The following is a 14,305-nucleotide window of genomic DNA, read 5'->3' as shown; positions in this document are numbered from 1 at the left end:
CTGCTTGCTCCAGAAGGTAAGTCCACGTGGGCCAGGAGGAGCAGGAGTGCACCTCCTGGCCCCTCAGGGAAGCCTTCAGGCTCCCTTCTGCCGATCTCTGACTCTCTCTCCCCACTGCCGCAATTGCCGACCCCCCCACCGTCATCGTGTCCCGATCTGCCGCTTGCGATTACAGCTGACCCCCCCACAAGCCCCGATCTGCAGCCTGCGATTACCGCCGATCCCCGCTCTCCCCAAGCCCCAATCTGCAGCCTGCGATCATGGTCAACCACACCCCACCCCACCAAGCCACAGCCTGTGATTATGGCTGACTCCCCCACAAGCTCTGATCTGCAAACTGCTCCCCTGCCAATCGCCTGGGACTGTCCCCAAGGGCCTCTTGCCAAATTGACAAGCTGGCCGGCTGCCAGGTGGGAAATGGAAGACGAAAAGTATAATGAGGTCCTGCCGTTAAAGTGAGTTACATTGGTCTCGATTTTAAAACGAAAGTGCGGGTGCGTTGGGGGGGGGGGGGGGGAAAAAAAAATTGCGTTTCCCAGGAGCGGGCAGGAATCCCAGCTCCAACACGCCTAAAAATGCGCATGACCCAGAGTTGTCTGGGTGCACACGCCATTCCCGAACCCGGAAGTCCCGCCAGCAAGACAATATTTATAGCAGCAATTGAACTACTTAACCTAGTTTAAAAATCCAAAAATGCAATTAGCCACTAAGGCAAGCGATTTCAACGCTGCCACAGCGGGTTTCCCGTGCTGAGTGAAACACGCCATGGTGAATGAGTTGTGTTTCAGCCAGCAGCCATTTGGACATTGGCTGGGCGATCTTTGTGTTTATACTGAAAATTCTTGGTTTCCACTCAGAATTGTTGTTTACACACATTTACCAAGTTTTCAGACCCCCTCAAACTGACGCCATCAGGATTGGGGGGGGGGGGGGGGGGGGCGCTATGGCTGCATTCACCAGTACATCCGAAAATGAGGAACATCACCATCCTCGCCAGGCATGGCGTGCACTTCTGCCACTCATAGCTCCACAACACAGTGGTGCACCACAGGCACCTGCACAAGAGCAGAGAGGGGAACAGAAGGAGCGATGTTGCAAGAGGCACTACCCTCATCAGAGGGTCTGCAGACCGAGGCTCAGCTTCCTGGACACCTCTGAGGAGCAGTGCATACAGAGGTTGAGAGTGAATCGCCAGGTGGTCGCAGACATCTGCAGCTTCCTTCATGCCGAGCTGCCTCCGGCTGGGCCTAGAGGCATCTCAATACCCGTTGCAGTTGAAGTGACCACTGCCTTCAACTACTTCTCCTCTGGATCATTCCAGGGTGACACCGGTGACATCGCTGGGATCACTGAGTCGTCTGCACACAAGTGCATAAGACAGGTCACCGACTGCTTGTTTCGCAGGGCCTCGCAATACGTCAACTTCCCCATGGACGACCTCAGCCGGATGGAGAGGGCAGTGGGATTCCACTCTGTGGCTGGCTTCCCATGTGTACAAGGTGCAATCGATAGCATGCATATAGCAATCCAAGCACAGGACTGTTCATCAAAAGAAAGGGGTATCACTCCATCAACGCTCACCTCGTTTGTGATCACTGCAAAAGATTTCTTCGCGTGTGCGCCAGATTCCCTGGCAGATGCCACGACTCATTCATTCTGAGGGAATCCAACGTCCCGGGCCTCTTCCACACACCAAACAGCCTTAAGGGCTGGCTCCTCGGAGCCAAAGGATAGCCCATGCACACATGGTTGATGACGCCTCTCAGGAACCCCATCAGCGAGCAACAGCATCGATACAACGACACCACATCACCACCAGGTCTATAATTCAATATGCAATAGGACTGCTGAAGATGCGATTTCGGTGCCTCGATTGTTCTGGGAGAACACTTCAATACGCACCAGTGAGAGGGTAGCATTATATTAGTGTGTTGTGTCCTGCACAACATCGCGCAACAGGGAGAGGTACCAGTTGATGAGGCCCCATACCCTCATCCAGCATCCACACCTGCAATGAACATTGAGCAGCAGCAGCAGGAGGAGGAGGAGGAGGAGGAGGACGAACCCATGGGCAGAGCAGCAGCTCACCTGGCTGCTCGTGAGGCCGGGGAGTCACTCATGTAAACGGTTCTCTTAACATCAGAAAGTGAGAAAAGTCCAGTCCTCACACCATCTGGAAAGAGCAGAGCCAACACCAGCTCCCCCCACCCCACTCCCTGCACAACACAGTCCTGCAACTACCCACTATAAAGTGACCCACTGGTGGCATCAAATGTCGCCGTTCATGATGAAGCACATGAAAGGGCGCTATCACAAAAGTCAGTCAAGAATGGGCAAGATGTGGCAGTAGTGGTGAGAATGATAACATTTAATGTGACTTTATCAAAAAACAAATAGAAATGAAAAACATGCGTCTGTCAGACACCCTTGTGCATCCCCTTCGTCATCACAAATCCTTAGCCTTTCTCTTCCTACAGCTTCTACGTGGTGCATCCCCTGTGGCTCCAGCAGAGGTAGTGGCAGGTTGCTCACGTTCATGCCCTGACTGCCCTCTGGGTTTTGGAGCCCGTGAGAGCCCCTCCAAAGACTGCTCCACCTGCACCTGTGCAGGGGCAGACTCAGCTACCTGGAGAGGAGGCAGCATTGCGGGTACTATTTGAGAGGAGGGCAACGGGTAAGAGGCAGGAGTGCTTTGAGTGACGTCCCCACTTCCATGTCCCCTTTAGCCATCATCCCTCTCCTGGACCAGGCCCACATTAGTCCTACCACCCTGCAGGAGAACAGTTTGGAGGACATGTATGATGCCTTGGAAGCCCAGTTGTAAGGTTTCTGTCTGCCTGTTTAAGGCTGCAGAATGTTGTTCACCGTGAGTCCGAACGGCTGTTGTAAGGGCCTGAATGGACTCATTTGTGAGCCGTGCTTGAAGTTCAACGGAGGCTAGGCTTCTCTTCATCGCAGGCATTCCCTGTGATACTATTTCAGACATTTCAGCAGTTACGTGCGCCACTATCTCGGAGATTCCCTCACGTTCCTGTGACACCATTCCACTAATTCAGGAGTTGCACTCGTGTGGTGACTCACAAGGTGCCAACCCAACTAACTGACTACCAGGACCCATCGAGGTGTGAGTATCTGCGCTGGTGGATGGCTTGCTAAGGTGTGACGGTGCATCCTCAGAGGCCGGCAGCTCCTCTGAGGAATCGCCCACAGCCGTTACTGCAGTCGTTGAAGGGCCTATAAGAGAACAGAAGGCAATATTAAGCATCATCACAGCTATATCATGTTGCGATGAGCATACTGAGGCGTTCAGCATCAATCATTGTTGACATCAATTCATGTTGTGTGTGATGAATGATAAAGTTGTGTCACCAGACGTTTATGGGGTGCCAGTTTCGGTGTCCCCGACGGACAGGCACTCGAGCGTGTGGCTGATCTCCTCCTCCATGTTTGTGAGGACCACCATCTGTTATGGCCCCCCTCCAGTCCTCCCCCTCTCGCATGCATTTTGCACTCTTTTCTCCTAGAAAGGGAGAAAGTACAGACGTGTGAGTGAGTTAGTGAGGGTGAAGTGGTCAGCCGATGAATGCATTGCTTTGGGTGAGGCTGACCGTGAAAGAGGTGCATCAGAGGGTGAGTATCAGAGAGAGACATCACACGGGATCAGGATTGGGGTGAGTGGTAGTGGTGGGGTGACTAATGGGGAGGTGAGGAAATGCTCAGGAAGTGAAGTTAAGTTGAGGATGAGCCTTAAGTGGGTGTGAGGAGTGATGAGATGAAGTATTCTTGACAGTGCAGAATGAGTTTTGGGGTGGGGGGGTTGGTGATGTGAAACACGGAATGCAGGAGAATCAGTAAGTGTACTCACTTTTGCTGACCTAGTTAGGTCATTGAAATGCTTTCTGCACTGGAGCGAAGTGTGGATATATTGCTCCTGCTTGTGACCTCCTCTGCCACCTCGGCAGGCCTTCTTGGATGCAGAGGTAGGGCGTTTCCACCTGTCAGCCGGGTAAAATAGTTCCCTCCTCCTCCTCACCCTGGCTAGCAGCACTTCAAGTGAGGTATCGCTGAATCTTGGAGCAGCCTTTCCCCCGTGCTGCTCCATTATGTCTCCTTGCTCCAGCAAAATCCATTTGAGCAATGGCCCTTTAAATCTAGACCCTCCAGCTGATAGCAGGTGATGCGATCGTGTGGGGAACAGTCAGTTTTTATTATTCAGGCTTGCTGCGCGCCCACTGACCCTCCCCACCACCCCCCACCAACACCCTTTTTAAATCGAGCCCATTGAGTCTACAGCACAAAAACAGGCCATTCGGTCCAACTGGTCTATGCCAGCGTTTATGCTCCACATGAGCCCCCTCCCTCCCTACTTCATCTAACCCTATCAGCATACCCTTCTATTCCTTTCTCCCTCATGTGCTTATCTAGCTTCCCCTTAAATGCATCTATGCTATTTGCCTCAACTACACCTAACTCTTGTGGTAGCGCATTCCACATTCTTACCACTCTTTGGGTAAAGAGGTTTCTTCTGAATTCTCCATTTGGATTTATTAGTAACTATCTTGTATTGATAACCTCTAGTTTTGGACTCCCCTCACATGTGGAAACATTTTCTCTACGTCCACCCTATCAAACTCTAAAGACCTCTATCAGGACACCCCTCAGCCTTCTCTTTTCTAGAGAAAAGAGCCCCGGCCTGTTTAGTCTTTCCTGATAAGTATATCGTCTCAGTTCTGGTATCATCCTTGTGAATCTTTTTTGCATCTTCGGCAGGACCTCCGCGACCCCGCACCCTCCCTGCTAATATTGGGGCCAATATTTCAGGATACAAACATGGATGACTTAGCCCAACAAGATTACTTGGTGGTAATGGAGAAAACGTCTCATTGGCAACATATTTTGGATTATGCTATAATTGGCAAAGGAGAGGAAATCCTTTGAGTTTCATTGGTTTGCTATTTTATCAACCACTCTGCCTGTAGCCCGGCAGCTGGCACGGAAGGAAAATAGGAAATCTTGCAGTAATCCATTTTACCACTACCAGCTGATTAGGAATTATAGTTATCATGACAACTTTTCTCTTGGCCATCACAAATAGGAAAATATGTACTCCTTATTCCTTAATAGAATGAATACAGTGAAAACTTGATAATTTCACCCCGTTTCAATGGTAGGAACTTAACACCACATACGCTTTTTCCTCCACCTCCTCTTTAGGATTACCACTGGACAAAGTGACTTGGGATAAAACAAGACTTTAGATTTGTGCTGTAAAAGGATCTGAGATCTTACCAAGTTTTTTGATTCTAAAAAAAAGTAACAAAGAAGCAGAATGGAAAGTTGTTTTCTTTTCCATTTTTAAGAGTCTGAAACTGGCTAACAACTTACCACCACTGGATCAAGAAAAAACATTAGAAAAATGGACTGGTAAATTTTGTCACACTGACTGATGAGTAGTTGTATTCAGGTATGCAGACAGTAATCTCAAAGTATTATGAAGCACTCAGAATCTGATCAATCATAGCAATATACAACCTTTGTGGAATGCATCATGACTTTTTTTTTATTTGTTCACGGGATGTGGGTGTCGCTGGCGAGGCTGGCATTTATTGCCCATCCCTAATTGCCCTCGAGAAGGTGGTGGTGAGCCGCCTTCTTGAACTGCTGCAGTCCGTGTGGTGAAGGTTCTCCCACAGTGCTGTTAGGAAGGGAGTTCCAGGATTTTGACCCAGCGACGATGAAGGAACGGCGATATATTTCCAAGTCGGGATGGTGAGTGACTTGGAGGGGAACGTGCAGGTGGTATTGTTCCCATGTACCTGCTGCTCTTGTCCTTCTAGGTGGTAGAGGTTGTGGGTTTGGGAGGTGCTGTCGAAGAAGCCTTGGCGAGTTGCTGCAGTGCATCCTGTGGACGGTACACACTGCAGCCACAGTGCGCTGGTGGTGAAGGGACTGAAATGTTTAGGGTGGTGGATGGGGTGCCAATCAAGCGGGCTGCTTTGTCCTGGATGGTGTCAAGCTTCTTGAGTATTGTTGGAGCTGCACTCATCCAGGCAAGTGGAGAGTATTCCATCACACTCCTGACTTGTGCCTTGTAGATGGTGGAAAGGCTTTGGGGAGTCAGGAGGTGAGTCACTCGCCGTAGAATACCCAGCCTCTGACCTGCTCTTGTATCATGACTAAACAACCAAAAGCATTAAAGAAAGCAGTTTTGAGCAGGGAGGAACGTCAGGGTTCAGAATAGTGTTGGAAATAGTTGGTTTAGCGTAAAAATGAATCAGGGTTTTGAGAGCATTGAGGGAGAAGTGGAAAGCTCAGGAAATTGGACAGTTATAAAATCTTTTGAATACTTAGAAGTAGTTCTCTGTTCATCGACTCCTCACATTTGCTAAAAGTGCCATTTGTCATTATAAAAATCATACTCAGGAAAAACATCTGAAATGTTTACGCATTCTGCCTCTGAAAGCCTTATATGATATTTAAAAATTTAACAATATGGCATGACTTGGGAAGAAATGTGTAGCTGAGTCAATTTTTCCTTGGTGGTTAGATTCAGTTATATATTTAAACTCTATGCTGACACTGCAGTACAGTACCTTAACAGTGCTTCATCATTGGAAGTGCTGTCTTTCAGACAATATGTTAAACTGAGGCCCCATCTGCCCAATCAGGTGGCTGTGAAAGATCCCAAAGGCCTAAACGAAGAGGAGCAGAGAGTTCTCCTGGTGTCCTGGCCGACATTCCTCCCTCAACCAACACCAAAGAAAAGCAGATTAACTGTTTATTGATCTCACTGCTGTACATGGGACTTTGCTGTGTATAAATTGACAAATTTTGCCTACATAACAATGGTGATTGCTGGGTTGCTTCAGACAAATATCCAAAACCAGGTTCGTAAAGGTTCAGTTTTGATCTTGCTTCCCTAACATTATCCCATACCTGAGATAGTTTTTAAGCCCACTTGTAATTGTCTTCATGTCCCACAATTCAGTATCGAGGTCCATGTCAGGAGCTGCTTTAGGTGCTATTGGGAGAAAAATGTATATATAAGGTTTAACATTTAAAATGAGTCAATTTTACAAAACATTTATTCATAAGAAAAAACAAGGTAAATATCACATATTCAGAGTCAACTAATTTGCAACATATTTTTTAAAATCAAGACTTTTACATAAAGAAAGCTAACTGGTAGTAGTGCAGAGTTTACAGGAATACTGTAAATCATTTCTGAGCCATTCCCTATTGTATGGAATTTCCTCAAGTAAAAAATTAAATGTAAAACCTTAATTTATTCACGTGTGTTTTTAAATCTTCCAACGGCTGTCCTGTGTAGCAGAATGCACGCAGCCACCGCGCGGTTCTCATGCTTACTGTCAGCATAGCACAGTGCTTGAAAATGTTGCACAATAACTCAAATGCCAAATCAGTATCGACTGAATAAGTTTTATTGCAAGAGTGGAAGATGAAAAGTCAAATGGCCTGCTATATTGGAGGTGTTAGTTTGGCACAAGTAATTGCTTTAGAGTGGTGTAACCCAGGTAGCTTGGAGTTGTACTGCATTGCTCTATGGTCAGTCAAAGTACTACATTGCTCTATGATCAGTCAAAGTATTACATTGCTCTATGGTCAGGCAAAGTACTACATTGCTCTATGGTCAGGCAAAGTACATATCTGCGCATGCATACTTAAAAAATAAGTTAAAAGTGAAAAAATGTAAAAGTACGGTTCCAGTCGTCAGTATATTGCAGTTAGTGCAAAGCCAAAGTACTGTGAGACTAACTGTGCAAGGTAGTCCTGCCAGAATTCAATGTACCATCAAATCAATGATTTCACTCACCAGTCACACTGCAATTTTGTGTGGATGCAAAAATTGCAGTATAACTGGTCCATAAAAATACCACCTGGGAGGGCAATATGCTCAGACAATGTTATCTTCAGTCAACACAGCACAACACTCAAATTGAGGCCCAGCATTCATGTAACATGCTACTCCAAAAATGACAACATGCTGGGTGCATTAATTCTGCCACACTGGATGGTTGTTGAAGAATTAAAACCTAAAATAACTGGATACGTTACTTAACATTTACATGCAGAAATGCCATAAAATAGACAAATTCCTTTCTCCAATTAAGTTTTATACTACTCAATTTCAGAAAATTCCAAATCACCAGTTTCACAAATCTGGTTACAAAAGAAAAGCAAAAGTATTTAGTTATTCAAAGAATAAAAAAGGTTAATAAAAGAGGAGTAATGTACCATTAAAAGGAAAAATATTTTCTTATTGAAGCGAGGAGCAAAGTCAATGGATTTCTCTTGTCTTTGACAAATAAATCTTAATTAATGCTAATAGTGTAACTCTTAAGGGGTACAACATTGATGGCATGTTGCCTGTTCATACAAACAGAATCATTAACCTTACACAATAGTGCATCCAGAGGCAACAGTTTCTTGAAGCCAAATATACTATTTAAACACTTATACTTGTAGTAGTCAATTCTGCTCACTATTTTGGAAGTGTCAGAATACACTTTGGTAAGGAAATGTGATAATACTTATCTATAAGGTTCATTGCAGGATTGTTGTTGTTTTCAAATGTAATCTTAAATGTTTCTCCTAGCAGCTACAACTATGAGGCACTGATAATATTCATTCAGGCTGATTTTTTTTTAAAAAGTAGTGCAATTTTTAAAAATCTTGAAACCAAGGTGAAAGGCCAAGGGTCATACTGTAGAACACTACCATAGTTAAAACAGTGGGAGAGAAGACAAGATGAATCAGATATAGTAATTAGATGATGCCAAGCTTAAATTTTAAAAACCTGAAGATTGCAGGAGGAAAGAAAGAATGATGGAGGTAAAGGGGTTGTCAGTTTTGTGGTCCTGGGAAAGGAAAAAAACCTCCGCCCCATTTCATGAATGTGACCGTGGTGCATCATCCTTCCTCAACCCCCTATAGCCTTCAATAAAGACAATCACACCATACACCTCCAATGCCTTTCCTCCATTCTCCAGTTCTCTTCCCATCCTCAAACTATCACCTATGGAGTCCTCCATCCTTGGTCCTCTCCCCTTCTTCAACTACATGCTGCCTCTTCGCAATATCATGAGCAGACACAGAGTCAGCACTCACCAAAAAAATCATCAAATTTACTAAACGAACTCTAAAGCAAAAATACCTATGTGGCAGCAATACAAAAGTTGTGAGGCAATGTGAAACTTTACAGGAGCAGGTCAAAGGTTATGTAGGGTTCAACAAATTCCATTTCAACCTAATTTAACTTCCTCTCTTTTAGCTGAGTCTAAATGTGGACATCATTGCATTTCACTCTTTCTATTCGCTAAATTTCACAGCGTCCTAATTTATTTCTTTCCCTTAAAAGTATAGATATATATAGACTACTCCTGTTAAAGTCACATAATTTGAATTATTGGATAACTCCAATTTTTTTAGTGCCTAAAAATGTTAATGTTGCAGTTGTTATTTGGTACTTCCTCTAGTTATGGATGCTGTTTTCAACACGCAAATCATCCATCACTTTGAAAGCTGCGGTCTAATTCATGAGCACCATTATGGTTTTCAGCATGTCTATTTTACTGAAAATATTGTTGCCTATAGTTTGCACCTATAGAACGTGCTCTTAACTACTTCGATATATGATGCATCATTGCCCTAGACATCTCCAGAGCTTCTGAAGGGTCTGGCAATGTGCCGTCCTAAACAAGTTGCCAGCATATGGACTCCCAAAGTTATGTTTATAGCTATCTAGTTTATACTTAAATGACTTGGTCGGTGCTGTAAGTAATAAATACTTTCACTTACACAGCACATTTCATATTAAAACCTCTCAAAGCACTTCGCACAATGATTGCTTTTTGAAGTGCAGTGAATGCTATGCAGCTATAGTTGATGAATTATCCCGAGACTTTTTCTATTAACTTCTAGGTTCCCCAAGGCTCTTTCCTCTATCTCACTCTGCTCTTTCTTCATATCAATGCTTTTCTTCATTCATCACTCTTCACTCTTTTGCTGATGATTCCATTTCACCTTCATCAACCTTCAGAACACTTGCCATTACAACCTCCAGTCCTCTGGCAGTACAGTGACCAATCATTACATCTTCATTTCCATGGCCCAAGTGGGCAACGATAATCTTATTTCTTTCCTTGCTAAAGTTGCCCTGAAGAAGCCTGGGCTTCTCTTTCATGTGAAACATTTCCGTTTGCTTCGGCAACTCTCAACTCTATATTAAGCCCAAATCCAACCAAGAACTGAATACTACATATCTGAGGAGGCACCTCCCTTGCACTCAGACAGCAAGAAAAAGCTTGCTGTTCGCAAAGCTATCTCACTCCATCTCTAGCCTCTCTCTTTCCCCACTGCAACTTGTCTTTTTATCAATACTACTGTGGTCAGTGCTACTCCAATGATTCCTCTCTTGTTTCTTCTAACAATGAATTGGATTTATGTAGCTCCTTTAATGTAAAGAACTTCCCAGGACAGATAGAAATAAGGGAAACAAAGGATGAAGCAGCAAGGCAGAGGGTAGGAGGGATGAATAAATGCTTAGGAACATAGGAACAGGAGTAGGCCCTTGTGCTTGCTCCGCCATTTGATAAGATCATGGCTGATCTGTGATCTAACTCCATATACCTGCCTTTGGCCCATATCCCTTAATACCTTTGGTTGCCAAAAAGCTATCTATCTCAGATTTAAATTTAGCAATTGAGCTAGCATCAATTGGCGTTTGCAGAAGAGAGTTCCAAACTTCTACCACCCTTTGTGTGTAGAAGTGTTTTCTAATCTCACTCCTGAAAGGTCTGGCTCTAATTTTTAGACTGTGCCCACTACTCCTAGAATCCCCAACCAGCGGAAATAGTTTCTCTCTATCCACCCTATCTGTTCCCCTTAATATCGTATAAACTTCGATCAGATCACCCCATAACCTTCTAAACTCCAGAGAATACAACCCCAATTTGTGCAATGTCTCCTCGTAACTTAACCCTTGAAGTCCGGGTATCATTCGAGTAAACCTACGCTGCATTCCCTCCAAGGCCAGTGTGTCCTTCCAAAGGTTCGGTGCCCAGAACTGCTCACAGTACTCCAGGTGTGGTCTAACCAGGGTTTTGTATAGCTGCAGCATAACTTCTGCCCCCTTGTACTCTAGTCCTCTAGATATAAAGGCCAGCATTCCATTAGCCTTACTGATTATTTTCTGCACCTGTTCATGTCACTTCAATGATCTATGTACCTGAACCCCTAAGTCCCTTTGGACATCCACTGTTTTTAGCTTTTTACCATTTAGAAAGTACCCTGTTCTATCCTTTTTTGATCCAAAGTGGATGACCTCACATTTGTCTACATTGAATTCCATTTGCCACAGTTTTGCCCATTCACCTAATCTATTAATATCCCTTTGTAATTTTATGTTTTCATCTACACTGCTTACAATGCCACCAATCTTTGTCTCATCGGCAAACTTAGATATGAGACTTTCTATGCCTTCATCGAAGTCATTAATAAATATTGTGAATAATTGAGGCCCCAAGACAGATCCTTGCGGGACTCCACTAGTCACATCCTGCCAATGTGAGTACCTACCCATTATCCCTACTCTCTGTCGCCTTTCGCTCAGCTAACTTCCTAACCAGGTCCGTACTTTTCCCTCGATTCCATGGGCTTCTATCTTAGCTAACAGTCTCTTATGTGGGACTTTATCAAATGCCTTCTGGAAGTCCATATAAATAACATCTATTGACATTCCCGTCCACTACTTCAGTCACCTCTTCAAAAAATTCAATCAGGTTTGTCAGGCACGACCTACCTTTCACAAATCCATGCTGGCTCTCTCTGATTAACTGAAAATTCTCGAGGTGCTCAGTCACCCTATCCTTAATTATAGACTCCAGCATTTTCCCCACAACAGATGTTAGGCTAACTGGTCTATAATTCCGTAGTTTCCCTCTCTCTCCTTTCTTAAAAAGCGGAGTGATATGTGCAATTTTCCAATCTGGAGGGACAGTTCCTGAATCTAGAGAACTTTGAAAGATTATAGTTGGGGCATCTGCAATGTGCTCACCGACATCCTTTAAAACCCTGGGATGGAAACCATCTGGGTCCTGGGGATTTGTCACTCTTTAGTGCTATTATTTTCTTCATTACTGTTGCTCTACTTATGTTAATTTTATTGAGTCCCTGTCCCCGATTCAATATTACTTTTCTTGGGATTCCCAGCATGCTATCCTCTTTTTCTACTGTAAATACTGACGCAAAGTAATTGTTCAACATGTCCGTCATTTCCCCATTGTCAATGACAATATCACCACTTTCAGTTTTTAAGGGGCCAACACTGCTCCTGACCACCCTCTTTTTCCTAATATAACTAAAAAAGTTCTTTGTATTGGTTTTGATATCCCTTGCAAGTTTCTTTTCATACTCTCTTTTTGTAGCTCTTACTATCTGTTTTGTGACCCTTTGTTAATCTTTGTATCTTTCCCATTCGCCAGGATCTGTGCCATTTTTTGCCTTTTCGTATGCCCTTTCCTTATGTCTTCTACTGTCCCTTACCTCTTTAGTTGTCCATGGCTGATTTTTTTTGGCAAGTAGAGGTCTTGCCCCTCAGGGGTATGAACCGATTCTGTGTCACGTTAAATGTTTCTTTAAACATTTCCCACTGGTCAGTCATTTTACCCATTAACAGATTTATCCAGTTTACTGTGGACAGTCTCTGTCTCATCCCATTGAAGTCGGCCTTACCCAAGTCTAGAATCTTCGCAGCTGATTTACTTTTTTCCCTTTCAAACACTACATTGAACTCGATCATGTTATGATCGCTATTGGATAGATGTTCACGCACAGTTAAGATGTTAACTAAATCTGGTTCATTACTCATTACTAAATCTAGAATGGCTTGCCCCCTTGTTGCCTCTAGGACATACTGCTGTAGAAAACTATCCCGGGCACACTTAAGAAATTCACTACCTTTCTGAGAGTTGCTAATCTGCTTTTCCCAATCTATGTGAAGGTTAAAGTCCCCCATTAAGACTACCATGCCTTTGCTACACGCTTGTCTAATCTCTGCATTTATACAATCTAGCACTTCAGAGCTGCTGCCAGGGGCCCTGCACAACTCCCACTATAGTCTTAGATCCTTTCCTATTTCTCAATTCAACCCATAAGGTCTCTGTTGGCTTACCTCTCGTTATATCCTCCTTTACCATTGAAGTGATTTCATCTCTAATCACTAAGGCTACTCCTCCCCCTCTTCCATTTTCCCTATCTCTCCTGTAGACCTTGTAAGCCGGTATATTTAGTTCCCAATCCTGAGCATCCTGCAGCCATGTCTCAGTAATAGCTATCATGTCATACCCTCCAATTTGAATTTGAACATGTAGTTCATTTAATTTATTCCTTATACACCGTGCATTTGTAAATAGAACTCTTAGTTGGGCCACACACCCTAGCCTGACCTTCAGCTTTGAAGGTTAATCGCTTTACGCCTTCTAGTTTTCACTTTATCTGTAGTGCCTAAAGTACACTTTCTTTCTGCTGCTCCACGCTTTTCCCTTTCACTTGTTCTTGAACAACTGTTTGTACTATTGCTTGATTAAGGAGATGGGTTTTGAGAAAGTTTTCTTTAAAAAAACATGGAGAGGGAGGCAAAGAGGTTTAAGGGAGGGAAACTCGAAAGATTTCATATACAAACTGCCTCTTTACTATGTCGAAGTCAAGACTCATTGCACATATTCTTAACTCATTCTTTTCCAGGACACAAAACTGTGACTACAGTATGCAACAAAGAATCTTCAGATATTTCAAATTTAAGAATGTATTCAATAACCTCCCCCAATGCGTCTTTCCTCCTACAATCTTCAGGCTTTTAAAACCCAAGCTTGCATCAACCAAATACTACTTCATGATTTACTCAGTTTTCTCTTATTACTTTGAATCTTGGTGGCATCTTGCACTTTAGGCCTTGGTTTCTTAATTTCTCAAAAGATGTGCCTTAAATGTATCTTTTCAGCTTTGCTATTTAATCCCTTAAATACCAATGTCGTTTAACTCCTTTTAGTATGATTTTTTTTAGTCCCATCATAATCTCTGAGATAATTGGAGTATGCAACAAAGAATCTTAATCTTTCAAATCTAAAAACGTATTCAACTTATTTTAAGATAAGTTTTCAACTGGCTATAAATGTAAACTTCAGACACAAAGCTCAAAATATTATACATTCATAGCCAATTTATCCTACATTGATGTTCTTTAACTATCTACTACCCTCTCCTGCTCTAGACCACAAACTCAATA

General features: G+C 43.7%; 1 protein-coding gene across 2 annotated transcripts in view; it reads right to left on the bottom strand.

The window, feature by feature from the left end:
• Positions 1 to 14,305, bottom strand: part of arhgap42a (Rho GTPase activating protein 42a) — a 315,211-nt gene that overhangs the window by 47,870 nt on the left and 253,036 nt on the right. For both annotated transcript variants that reach the window (XM_067986387.1, XM_067986388.1), the window contains one exon: positions 6,937 to 7,021. In XM_067986387.1, coding sequence (XP_067842488.1) covers positions 6,937 to 7,021 — 85 coding nt within the window. The remainder of the gene's footprint in view (positions 1 to 6,936; positions 7,022 to 14,305) is intronic.

This window comes from Heptranchias perlo, chromosome 6, assembly GCF_035084215.1.
Source record: "Heptranchias perlo isolate sHepPer1 chromosome 6, sHepPer1.hap1, whole genome shotgun sequence".
In the NCBI taxonomy this organism is placed as follows: Eukaryota; Metazoa; Chordata; class Chondrichthyes; order Hexanchiformes; family Hexanchidae; genus Heptranchias; species Heptranchias perlo.
The sequence above is the reverse complement of the archived record's forward strand: the minus strand, read 5'-3'. Positions and strand labels throughout refer to the sequence as shown.